This window comes from Scomber japonicus, chromosome 8, assembly GCF_027409825.1.
Source record: "Scomber japonicus isolate fScoJap1 chromosome 8, fScoJap1.pri, whole genome shotgun sequence".
Classification (NCBI taxonomy): domain Eukaryota; kingdom Metazoa; phylum Chordata; class Actinopteri; order Scombriformes; family Scombridae; genus Scomber; species Scomber japonicus.
The window spans coordinates 20,146,770-20,160,194 of NC_070585.1; the positions used below are offsets into that span (position 1 = coordinate 20,146,770).

The following is a 13,425-nucleotide window of genomic DNA, read 5'->3' on the forward strand; positions in this document are numbered from 1 at the left end:
TGATGGTTTGTCGCCACCTGCAGGTACGGCTTCACATTTCTAGGCCTTGAAAGTAAAACCATGAAAATTCTCAACAGGAACAATGATGTTGAAATGTAAGTCTCTAATTTCAAAACTCAATTATACATTTTCCTACATATTTATATTTTTTTCAATATTCACATTGACAGGCTCATTTTGTTACTACTTTAAAGGTATGACCTGCTTCATGTATTGAACTTTGACCCAGTGAGAAGGCGAATGAGTGTAATTGTCAAATCCAAATCAGGTATGTATAAGATTACAGTTAAGTTTTTTGCATTGACTGCAATTTAATACTGTATTTGTGAATGTATATTTGTGTATGTTTTTGTGTCCAGGTGATACACTGCTCTTCTGTAAGGGAGCAGATTCCTCCATCTTTCCCCGTGTCAGACAGGATGAGGTTGAAAGGATACGTATGCATGTGGAGCGTAATGCAACAGTGGGTTCCAAAAGCAATTTTGTCTTTCCAAATCTTTAAATCATTGTAATGATTTAATAGCAGATTATTTTGTGTTTTCTTGCTTTAACTGTGTTTCATTATGCAGGAGGGCTACAGAACGTTGTGTGTGGCCTACAAACGTCTCACTGCAGAGGAGTACGCACAGGCAGATGCAGGACTGAGGGAAGCTAGACTGGCTCTGCAGGACAGAGAGGAGAAGCTCATGGCTGTTTACAATCAAGTGGAGACCGGCATGAGTCTAATAGGAGCTACTGCTGTGGAAGATCGGTGGGTAGTTGGAAAACATAATTGCATTTTGTTATTTTGTGTGCTGCTTTTGCCCTTCCTCTCCCCTCCCTCTCATTAGAGATAAGTGCCAAGTATTCAAGAGGCAAGAAATCTCACAACACACTTTGATAGAGATGGTCAAGGTTTGCTGAGGCTGGCAAAAAACATAGTGTCATAAACTAGCATCAGGTTAACATCACAGTAATTGCTGACCATCTAAATATACTATAGGAGGTGCTGTCATTTAGAGCTTTGTTTCACTCCTGCATTCCATGTAATATATAGTACTGTTGCTATGACAGATCCCCTCCCTTTTGCAATTTTGTGATAAAGTTATTTGTTTTTTATTACATTGTTTAAGCTAACTGTAAACATCCTGTAGCTGCTTCATTGTAAGGGCTTTCAAGCACTTCAAGCAGCTTTTTCCTGCCTCTTTCCCTTTGTCACATGTCACCAGATTAATCGTGGTCTTTTGTCCTCTGTGACCTGGTAGTGATGGCTAAATGTCCCACTTTTCAGAAGTGTTGAATGTGAGCTCACACTGCCATCTTCTGGCTAACTTAGAGTACTCCTCCAGAATCCACCATTTAGAAACATGTTAACAGGAAGCATGTATCGTTTTATAGTCATTATTGATATTATGTCCAATTTATTTCTTTTTGTTCTTATCCCTCAGGCTTCAAGATGAAGCAGCAGAGACCATGGAGGCTCTGCAGGTGGCAGGAATTAAGGTGTGGGTCCTAACCGGGGACAAGATGGAGACAGCAAAGTCCACCTGTTATGCTTGTAGATTGTTTCAGAGGGGCACAGAGCTGTTGGAGCTAACTGTTCGCACTCTGGAGGATGGAACGAAGAGGCGTGAGGAACGATTGCATGAGCTGTTGCTTGAATACCACAAGAAAGCTGTACAGGATGCACCACCAGTCAAGTCTGGCGTCACCAGGTTGGCATATAGATTACATTTCATGATCATGATCTGATCATGCGTATGGTCTTGTGTGTGTCTGTGTGTTTATCTGTCCGCTGCTAATCTTGCATACTATTGTAGTTGTGGTTGTGTTGCTGGGTGTGAGTGCACTCTTCTAATTTTCTTGTGATTTTTTGTATTGGCTTCATTTCACCAAACTCAGTCTTACTGATGATTAAACCATTTTTCTGTTCATTTTGCAGGACTTGGTCCTCAACCAGTCAGGACTATGGTTTCATTATAGATGGTGCCACTCTATCGATGGTTCTCAACTCCTCCTCTGAATCCAACTCCAGTCGCTACAAGAACCTTTTCCTGCAGATTTGTCAAAACTGCACATCTGTGCTGTGCTGCCGTATGGCTCCTTTGCAAAAGGCACAGGTCAGAACATCAATTTGAGATGTAGAAAATATTTATTTATTAAAGATTTGAATACATGATTTTACAGTGAGCACTTGTGTTGCCCCCTGTCCATCTTTAGATAGTAAAAATGGTGAAGAACTCTAAAGGCAGCCCAATCACCCTTTCCATTGGAGATGGTGCCAATGATGTCAGCATGATTTTGGAAGCCCATGTTGGTATTGGTAAGAAATCCCATGCTGAAGCTGACCCAGGACCTATAATTACTGTCCAAGTAGAGTGACAGGTAACATTTTGGTGAAGGTAGTGCATAAATATCTGTTCTTGGTGTTTCAGGTATTAAGGGTAAAGAGGGACGGCAGGCAGTGAGGAACAGTGATTATGCCATCCCCAAACTCAAGCATCTCAAGAAACTTTTGTTGGCTCATGGCCATCTCTACTATGTTCGCATTGCTCACCTGGTGCAATACTTCTTTTACAAGGTAGGAGGACCTAACACTTCTGTCACATTGACCTCATGTCATTAGTCATGCTAAGATGATGTTGTGGGTTTCAGCATAGTCTGCATTTCCCAAACAAACTTGACTTCAGGATTACGTGGCAAAGTGTTTTAAATTTGCCAGATTTGGCAGTATCTGCTTCCTTAACAAAACAAACAGATTTTTAGCCTGAACTCCGGTCAATCTATTGAATTTTTTCTGTACCTATATGATGAGCACATGAATACATTTGATGTTCTTTGTTGCTTGTTCATCAGTGTGAGCCTGCTCTTTCTTTCTTTGCCTGCAGAACCTCTGCTTCATCTTACCTCAATTTTTGTACCAGTTCTTCTGCGGCTATTCTCAGCAAGTGAGTATGTCCTGAGGCCCTTTGAGGTTCAAAGATGTTCTAAACATGAAAGGAGGCAGTATCCCTTGAATCCACACCACCTCGTGCTCCTGAATGCCGGACTCTTTCCCCCAGATTGCCCCTCCCTCACTGTCCTTGGGATGTCTGAACTCTGATTGACATGTTTTATGTGCTGACAGTAATTCACAGACAGATATGAAAGACTTGTGTCCTGCTCTGTTCACCATGGTACATTGTATGTGGATATTATGTAATCATGGTGGCATCTGTTCATGTCTGTGTGTGTGTATAGCTACACTCTTATGAACACAGTGACTTAAGTTTTGGAAATTTGGGATTGGGAAATGATGAGATTACAGATTGGAGCACAGTGATGAACTCAATGGTTAATTGATGTATTAATTAATGTAATTAATTACCTTTTAAAAAATAATTGGTGTGTCCACTTGTGAAAGGTAATGGGGAATATTTTACTCTTCCTCATGCCAGATGGCCCTTACTCAGATCTTTCATAAGTAAATGAAAGATAAATATAAGCTTGCTTATATGATATATTGTATGTGCAAGTATGATGGTGTGTATGAGTTTTGTCCTCGCGTGATATTAATCCCTGGTTGCCCCATCCCTCCTGCTCCTCCTTACCAACCCCTTTCCCTTCACTCCCTCCTCCTGCTCCCATCCTCCCCAGCCCCTGTATGACGCGGCCTATCTGACGATGTACAACATCTGCTTCACCTCTATGCCCATCCTGGCTTACAGCCTTTTGGAACAGCACATCTGCATTGAGGTTCTGCTGGACAATGCTACCCTCTACAGGTAAACCTAAGGATTTTCCCAGATCTGTGCTATGTTGCTCCATTTTATTAAAGAGCACCAGCATTCATACAAATTAAGATTTCCCCCTTTTTTAAAATTTAGATCTAGGATCATTATTTAGAGAAATTGTAGTGTGTGTTTGTAAAAAATTAAAATTATAGTAAGCTATCAGTCACACATTTTGATCCCGTTGAACCAGCTTTGGCTAGGCTTTTACTTTTTTGTGTACTTTCACATATTCAATTGAAATCTACCTCAGTCACTAATCAACATCTTCTATGTGATGGAGCAGCTGAAGACTTCATGTATGACATTAAAATGTAGGTTTAGTGTTCTGTGCTTTGATTAGATTGTATGCAAAGAGGCATTCAATAATGGCTCTGTGCATCTTTGTCTGTCATGATTTTTTTAGAGAGATTGCAAAGAACGCCATGTTGCGATGGGGACCCTTCCTCTACTGGACTTTTCTGGGAGTCTTCCATGGTGTGCTCTTCTTCTTTGGTGTTCGACTTTTGTTCTGTAACCCAGCACTGCAGGATAATGGCCAGGTTTGTCCTCTGACCTAGTAGGTTATTGAATTATATGATGACGTATTACCTTCTAAATACATCCGCTGATGTGTCTTCAAATTCAGGTTTTTGGAAATTGGTCATATGGAACGATTGTCTTCACTGTCCTCGTCTTTACTGTCACACTTAAGGTAAATTACTCCCCTCTTGTTTGTTTATCTTTTAAGAGTGTATCATTAGATCTGTTTCACAAGACAGATGTCTTGCACAAGATTGATTTTGGTGTTATTATTATTTTTTTTTTGTATTTGACATGTGTGTTACATCCCTTTTCTTCACCATTCTAGCTTGCTCTGGACACGCGGCACTGGACATGGATCAACCACTTTGTAATCTGGGGCTCACTGGCCTTCTATGTGTTCTTCAGCTTCTTCTGGGGAGGAATAATATGGTTAGAAAACAACATATACAGTTATTGCTGTTTACCTTTTTATTTCTCATTTTCATCAGCTCTGTTCTTGGCTAGTCATCTCCTGTAGCTCTTCCAGCCAATGTAAACCAACATGTTCCTCTCCTGCAGGCCTTTCCTGAAGCAGCAGCGTTTGTACTTTGTGTTTGCCAACATGCTGAGTTCAGTGTCAGCCTGGCTGGTCATCATCTTGCTCATCCTGCTCAGCCTACTGCCAGAGATCCTACTTGTGGTGTTCCGCAAGCCCCGCGGCCCCCATTCTCGACAGGTACAGCTGACCCACAAACACACACACTTTTGCACTCTACTATATTTGCCCCCCCTCGCTCTTTCTATCTCTCAGATTTAGATGCACTAACTTAACATATATTGGTTGTGAGATTTTAACAGTTTTTTTTATCAAGGGTTTGGTTGTTGTTAATTGAGCCCATCCTTGATGTATTTTGGAGGGAGTACAGGGTATACTTAAAGAGAGGGATTCAAATAAGATTTAAATTTGGTTGAATCAATCCAAAGTGGACATGATTTTTTGTATACAGAGCTATAGAGCACTCTAGAGGATGGTTGGTGTTAGCCTCCAACTACACCTCACCCGTAGTTCAGAAGGAGGACGATGGAGAAATGAATACATTTAGACCTCTGCTGCGTTTTTGTAAACTATTTTCCCACTGACATTCAAACAGTACACACAACTTCGCTCATGATGACACTCTGCTATGATGACCCATAAGCAAGTTTTTTCCTTTATGATAGGCATTACTTGGATGTCAAAATATTTCTAAGTTGGGCGCACAGGTAGTCGAGTGGTTAGACCACATGCCACATACGCAGCCGACCCCGGTTCGAATCCTAGCCAGAGGTCCTTTGCTGCATGTCACACCCCCCCTCTCTGCTGTGCCCTTCCCGTCTACTGTTAAATAAAGGCGTCTGTGCCGCAAAAAAAAAAAAAAAAAAAACTCAGGTAAATATTTTTAAAAAATCTTTTTTTCTAAGGTTTACAGAAACATTCATTCATCAGAACAATTAACAAAGAAACACAGAATGAGAACTTGGAAAATGTTTTTATTTTTGATTTCACTGTGCCTCTACAATTAGTCTTAAATGACCACAAGAATTTGTATGCAGGTTTATAGTATTATTGCATTTCGGAGGGGCATTGTGATCTTCCTCCCAATTCATCCAGAAGGCAACTTTTCCGGACATATTTTGTCATTTTATTGGCTCCCGATGGAGCAAATGTGTTTTCTGTGCAGCTGGAGATGTTTGGTGGTATGTGCTGTTCTTTTGGGTGGGTTATTGTTTTTAATATGTCTTGATGTTTTTTAATTAGGAAGAAGTCATAAACCAAACCCAATGTTTTGCATATATTTGAGGGAACTCTTAACAGTTATATATGTATGTATTAATGAATATGGTATACATTTCCTGTTTTTTTTATTTTTGAGTGTGTATCTCTCAGTTGAGAGGCATACTGTGGAATGAAAGAAGACCATTGTTACTATAGGCGGTGTCCAGTACTTTTATTAACCTTATTTTTACTTATTTTCCACCTCTCCAACTTTGTTTTCCGAGCTAGCACTCTCGCTTTTGCACTTTAATACATTCTTCCTACTCTGTCTCACCGTCTCCTTTGTTCTCTCTTCCTCTCGGGACCTGCCTCCCTAAAGATGAAGCATCGCCTTCCTTCCTCGGGGACATCTACTATCTTCATGTTGTCGCAGACCGCTAGCACTCACAGCTTCTCATGGAGTGACTGAGGTCTCTTTTTCCTTCTGTCAGCTCTTTGTTTAAGTCTCTTCTCACAGTTTCTCTTTCTGCCAGTCTTGCTTGTTTCCTACCTGTTGTGTCTTCCTCTCCCACTGTTCGACCTTACCCTCTGTGGCTATTTATAGACCCCACTGGATTGGATAGACTAGATTAGATTAATCATTACATCAGGAATGCTATCCTTGGAAGGCTGCATCTTTAAATCTTGACTTGAGTGCTATTCTTTACATTTATGTATATTTATTTGGGAGGAATGTTAGTCAGTGGGCAGGTGTGTGCCCAACTCTGCCAGCAGTGTGGATTAGGAGCGGATGTCCATGATTGAAACGTGCAGTCAGTCTTCCATCCTTGTCTGTCCACTTGTATCAGTCAGTGTCTCCTCCCAGCTGCCTGTGCTGCTCCAATGCCTGCTGCCTCCGCATGTCCAGTCAGGTGAATGCAGCATGTCCAAGCACCTAAACCTGCATGAAGGCTCAAGTCAACAACCTCATCCTGGACACTTACCACAACCCCTGCAGGCCACTGCATTTGTCTGTCGTGCGTGTGTGTGCGTGTTATTTCGTACGTGCTTTAAAGAAACGTGTAAAGCTTCGTTTAAATCTGAATCAAGATCAATTAACAGAGTCATAAATGCTGGTCTTGTTTGGAGGTCTGACCAGCTTTTTACCGTGAATTGTTTTCCTTTTTGGGGCTTTTGAAAGTTATAATTATGAGGAAATGTTGAAAAAACACACCTGGATTGGTTTTCATTGTCCACCTGTCTCCCAGTTGTCTCTGTGTATGTACAGTATATGTATGTTCCCTGTGTTTACATGTGTGTGCAAGAGAGAGCACCGGATGGAGAGAGAAGCTAAGTGTGTGTGAGGCAGTGTGCATGTGTTTGTCAGCGTAGTGATGTCATTGGTGTCTCTTGCCTCACCCCTCTAGAAGAAGCCGGTTCAGTCGAGTGTGGGGGGCCTCCAGTCTCCCCGGTCTTCAGCCAGGCCCCTGCTCATGAGAACCTTTTCAGATGAATCCAATACTGTCATTTAAACAGGTACCAGCCACCTTCAGGCCATTTAAGCCAATCAAAGTCTCGCTCCCCCCAGCCACCGAGCCAACCTCTCCAGCAGTTGTTAGCCCTAACTCTGAGCTTAACAAGCAAGTTTAAGGCCTAATGGTGTACAGGCAACATCCAATATGACCCAGTGTGTGTTGTGTAAGCTGATATTGGCTGGCTGAAGAGATGTACTTATTCCATGTCAACAATTTATTTTTTTCTTTTTTTTTTTTCTTTTTTTTTGGTAAAAATGGTCCAATGGTGCATTTAATTATCATGTGAATGCATCTGTAGGCCTTCAGTTGAAAACATCAACCTTTTAAAAAAAAAACAAAACATATATATATGTGTATATATACAGATGCACCGTTCAGCCTCCCTTTTGAAGCTCATATTACTGTCTGCATGTGCTTTTAAAAAGCCAATTTTTGTTATTAATTTCAGTACATCTCATTTTTTGTACTAAGAATGTGTGTATGTGTGTTTGTGAAGGTGTTGGTGGCAATTTGCTTTGGTTTATTTACCTTTCAGTGTGTAACAAAAAAGCTGGTGATTATAATTTCCCTAGTGTGACATTCGTGTAATGATTGTGACGTGGTGGTCTGGTCACGGTCATTTCTTCCTGTGTGCACATCCAAACAGTTGTGTTGCTGGTTGCCGTCTGCTTGCCCTCTTTCCAAATAATGAATGTATTTGTGAGAGCTTGGCTCATTGCATGATTTGACTGTCTTAACCTCAGGCTGAATGCTGCTGCATTACATACAGGGGATAGACTACAAAATAAATGAAAACACTGCATGATAAAATATTTAAAATATTTTTTATAGGTAAACATGGACAAAAAACCCAATGTGTCCAGTATTAAATAGAATCCTTCTTCTTTTCACAATACAAGTTTAGAGTTTATTGCAAGTCATATTTATTTATTTCCAGCTGTTTTTGTTTTACAATGTTATTTTACAAAAATAGTTTTTATTTCACAAGACCACTTTCTATCACCAGGTGTTTGTCAATGTAGACAAACAACGGAGAGCCAGTTACGTGACTCTGTGGTTGTTGCTTTGCTCTAAATGAGCAAGCAACAAATCATACACTGGCTCTGCCCCGTTAGACTTTTTGATGAGAGGGAATAAATCTTTTAAAAAGGATTTTTTATAATGAAAACTTCTGGAATTATATAAAAAACAGTAATGAACTTAGTTATTGTGAAAAGGAGGATGAAATAACTTGAAAATGTACAAGATTATTTCAGTTTTTATGGTTTATATTTTTGTGTATTCATATATTATTTATTTAATTATTCATGTATTTATTAATATTCCTTGATATTGTAAATAACAATATTAAAGGCCATTTTACAGCCTTTAAATAATAAGACTTTTCTTAAATTCAGTGTTAATTGCGATAACTTTTTTATGACATAAACTCATCAGAGGTTTATGCCAAAATGTCCAAAAGTTTGGAACATTTCATTATAAAGGGTAACATAAAAAGAAGTCCAAAACTAGTGAGAACAAAGGCCTCTTGATTTTTAAAAAAGAAGAAGAAAAAATATTTATTATAGTTACAGTAAAGTCCTATGACCTCACCAAGTCACTACAACTGAAACGTTGTGAAGAACAGTGTGAAGTACGTCCTTAAAGAGCTGCAGTTTTAGTTTAGGGCTTATAAGCAGCAGTATGACTTGGAGGTGTTTGTAGATCAAAGGGCTTCTCTACACAATGTAGAGCGCTTGATATTGTGTTGTCTTTGTGTGTTTTCATTTTTTTTGTTAACCTCCTGTCGGTAGGTCTGAATGTCACACCTCCCCATCCCCTTTGACCAGGGTCACCGAAATCTATGCTTAACTATAATACTTAGCTTTTTGCAACAGCTGCTTAACCTGTGTTTTTATTCCTCCACCAGCTGTCAGAGGATGGCCTCCTACAAACATCCAGGTAACCCTAAAGGAAAGAAACCTAACATTCTGTGTCTGTCCAATTACCCTGCTGAGCTTCAACAGATCAGTAAACTTGGATGAAATGGGGATTGCTTTCTTTACTAAATGTTGTTCGTCTCTGGTGGAGGGGAAGCTGCCGTTTGATTTATTGTAGCCAATCGCATCTTATTCTGTGATGTTTTTTGGGTGATTTCAAGGTGTCTCGTCCTCTTTCTCTTGTTGGTAGAAGCTTGTAATAACAAAATTGAAGTAAAATCTGTCTGCTTGTGCTTTTCAGATCGCAGCTGTCACACCACTGTCCTATAAGCACCTGAAGGAGCGCGAGTGAAAGGCAGCAAGGACCCGCAACAACAGTGGTGTTAGCCACATTCAGGGTCCCTTCAGGTCAGAGCTGTCTGCCATCATGCCTGATCTAAATCAAAGAGGCAATGAAGAGGAGGAAGAAAAAAAAAAAACAGAAGAAAGAGAGAGATGTACTGACTGGGGCAAAAGGATAAAAATGGGTCTCTCTCCTCCATCTTTCTCTGCCCAAACTCCCATCCACCCACCCCCCAACGCATGCCTGCAAAGCAGTGCCCTGCATTATTTTTAAAGATATCTACTCAGATGACAGGCATGACTTTCCTTTCTTTTACTTCTTTAAAAAAAAATGACTAGCTTACAGATGAATGCATACACGGCTGCCTTGTCAGTAGCTCTATCCAACTGCTGTGTTTTAACAAGCAGTTGTAATATCCACTCCAAGAATAGTTCACCTGCATGAAAAGAAGGCTCAAAAGAACGCTTCACTCCACTGATGTTCAGTTACTGTATTCAGCAACGTTTTTAATAAGACATGATAAACCCATTCTCAACGGTTATTCTACTTTACAGTTATTCGCTTTTCAACAGTTATTCTTTAAACGATTATATGTTCACTCATTCACAGGTACAAACCTTTTTACGATGAAAAGTTACTGAATGTGACTTCTGTTCGACTCAGTGCAGCAAACTGACTATTAGAACGATTAGAACTGATTTCTCGTTGACGACGTGATTACTTTGTTTTCAATGAATCTGAAATGACTATAGAATACTAATATAGGAGAGAAGTAAATCGGAGCCATATCACTACTCAATCCCAAAAGAGTATGTATGTATGAGAGATTGAAAAATAGATTAGAGTTATAAAGGATATTCTGGCAATGCTTGGAGCATGACCTAAATCTTCCAACCTCAGAGATAATTTAAGAGAGTCCAATTAAGATGAGAAAATTAATATATGTGCTGTACTGTATATAGCTTAGAGATGTATCTGCTCAAAGCCAAAAAGATAAAGTCTGAAACAGACATGTAATGTGATCCGATACCGTCCACACAAGTGCAACCTGAGAGTGACAAGTCAGTGTGTCTGCATGTTACTTAAACGCGTGCAACTTTACTGCATGAGAATGGTCAGAAATGCCTGTTTTGTGTGTGTGATGCAAACCAGGATTACTTGAGCCTTGTTGATGTAGTACGGTTAGACATATCCTGCACTATCGAGGAAACTGGTTTGCTCATTGCGTAGATGGTCACTAAGGCACAAGAACATACACCGGAGCACACACACAGACATGCACATATCAGATAGACGAGAGTCAGGAACACACAATAACAACACCACACACAATGTATACAAATGAATACGCACATGCACTAAAGCCTAAATGAGGTATTTATGTTCATTACACGTTTTTTTTTCTAGTTTGCATCATTTGTCTCTGGCAGAATGGAATTGGATCATAAAGAATCCCAACTCCAGACCTGCTGATTCACCATAGTTAATGCCACTGTGAGGCTTTACGCTCCATCTCCTTCCTTCTGTTTTTGGTCAAATCTGCTGTCCTACAGGATGATTGAGTGAACTGTTTTAGCCTTTTTGTTCCTTCCTTTAACTTTTTATGTGTAGTGCTTCATACATTCCATTTAAACATGCAATGATTTCAAACACTTTTAGATACTCTTTTTGCAATCTTGTTTTCCTTCTTTTTTTTTTTTACAAACAAATACTGTTTGGCATATTTATTGTTAAGTGTGATTTTACTCACAAATGTTATATTTTTATTATATAAATCTTTTTTTATCGTGGAGAGTGGTCAGCTTTGTGCCAGTTCAGTTAGCCTGTGTTATTACTCCAGCCCTGATGTGAGCCTGTGCCAATCCCATTTGATAGTCTTTGTCATATGTGCAAAGACAGGCAGCCCCCCCACCACTACACTCAAACCCCCCAAAATGAACCTCTTCAGCAGTGTTGCTCCTTTCATCATCATAGTTCTGGGTGATTTAACTTGTGGTTTAAATCAATGAGTACCTGTCACTAATCAGTTACACTGGCCTGTTCAAAAAATGCATTTGGGTAACATATCTTATCTTTATCTTTTTAAACTTTGCTGATCCACAGTCAAATCATAACCATCTTTTTCTAGTACTAGATCTTTGTATTTGACGCCTCCTGACTGTAGCTTGACATATCTGTGTCATGATATCTACTGTAGAGTGGCACATGCAGTCACAATGCCAAATGGAGATTTTAAGAAATAAGTTAATTTGTTCTTAACAAATGGAAAATTGTACATGCCTTTCAGTGTCATTTTGTACTAAAATGGTCTGTTTTTTGATGCAAGGAAAGAGATGAGGCTGTTCTTTACTCTGTGACATGTTACCTCCAGACTGCACTATGCCGAGGATTCATGAGAGGACACAATGAGAGGGGCTGCCTGCTTTGTTTAACAAATGAAAAACCTTTAAGTGACATCAGAGATGCTATTTTCAGATGCTTAAAAATATCTTGGAATCTAACGTTTTGCCTGTCTAAATGAAAAGTATAAAAGAATGGATTGTATTTTTAATGCAACCTTTTTCCAGCCACTTTTATAAGAAAAACAAAATGTACAAAAAAACCCAACAAAAAACCCACGCGAGGCTCTGTGGTTATGGACGCTGTCCCTTTTCGGTGAGGGGTGGAGGTGGACACCTTCAGGCACATCAGCAGCCCTGCATCATGCAGTGGGGGCACCCCACCCCCTCCAGCCCTTTCCAGAGGTCTCCAACCTCAACACTCCAAACCTCCAAGCTGAATGTACCTCTTTGAAACTAGTATATTCAAAACCTGAAGATTTTCTGTAATAAAGCAGAATGTTTTGAAGATAAACTGCCTTGTGCTTTGTTAAACCCGCCGTTATGTCAACAGGTTCTGTCTGATGTGAGGATGTATGCATGTGTGGGTGGTTGGGTGTGTGTGTTTTTATGTGTGTATTTGACCACACTAAGCAGATGCTGTGCAGTAATGAGATGGCTGAGAGGCTAAGCTGGATCAGCTGAGTGGCTGTGTATCAAGCTGGAGTACTGCTGCTCTCCTACTGCTCCATGTGTGGCCTCAAGTCAAGAAAACATCACGCACTGCGAGTCACTGAGTAGAGGAGGTTTACATACATTTATACACAACTAAGTTCTTAGGCATCATGTCTGATTTTAGGCATAGAGCAAGCAGCAATTCATATAATTCTTTATTTTAATAACTTCAAGCTCATAAATCTTTTTTTTCTTTAATCCTTGTAATTCTTCTCTACTCTAGTCTCCACTGTTAATGATTATGAATCCATTCAGAGTAGTTGTAGGTCGAGCAGTGCAGAGTTGAGTTGAGAAAGGCCCAGTGTATCAGTGTGTACACAATGACACCCTTTCATATTTGTTCTTCTGTTTGAATGTGATTGTTGTGTGTTAAAGGCTTTGCTTCGCATGGGCCAAACTTGTTGCCAGGGGGTGTGGTTGATTTTCATTTTCTTTTTACAATAGATCTATTCTGTGTGTGTGTGTGTGCGTATGTGCACTGTAGTGCCATGAGCACTGTACTGAAAGCACAGAAAACAGCAAAAGGGAGCATGAAGGAGTGTGAAGTGAGAGGGAGAAGTTGGGAGGGGTGGCGGTGTGCCAGGAGT

At 40.0% G+C, this 13,425-nt stretch overlaps 1 protein-coding gene across 1 annotated transcript in view; it reads left to right on the forward strand.

The window, feature by feature from the left end:
* Positions 1–12,623, forward strand: part of atp11c (ATPase phospholipid transporting 11C) — a 41,526-nt gene extending 28,903 nt beyond the window's left edge. Inside the window, exons 15-30 of the mRNA XM_053323922.1 lie at positions 24–95; positions 195–268; positions 360–463; positions 570–751; positions 1,428–1,694; positions 1,922–2,099; positions 2,200–2,302; positions 2,415–2,560; positions 2,868–2,927; positions 3,616–3,743; positions 4,156–4,291; positions 4,378–4,443; positions 4,600–4,703; positions 4,833–4,989; positions 9,433–9,464; positions 9,744–12,623. Of these exons, the coding sequence (XP_053179897.1) occupies positions 24–95; positions 195–268; positions 360–463; positions 570–751; positions 1,428–1,694; positions 1,922–2,099; positions 2,200–2,302; positions 2,415–2,560; positions 2,868–2,927; positions 3,616–3,743; positions 4,156–4,291; positions 4,378–4,443; positions 4,600–4,703; positions 4,833–4,989; positions 9,433–9,464; positions 9,744–9,780 (1,846 nt within the window). The 3' untranslated portion in view covers positions 9,781–12,623. The remainder of the gene's footprint in view (positions 1–23; positions 96–194; positions 269–359; positions 464–569; positions 752–1,427; positions 1,695–1,921; positions 2,100–2,199; positions 2,303–2,414; positions 2,561–2,867; positions 2,928–3,615; positions 3,744–4,155; positions 4,292–4,377; positions 4,444–4,599; positions 4,704–4,832; positions 4,990–9,432; positions 9,465–9,743) is intronic.
* Positions 12,624–13,425: the final 802 nt, after the last annotated feature.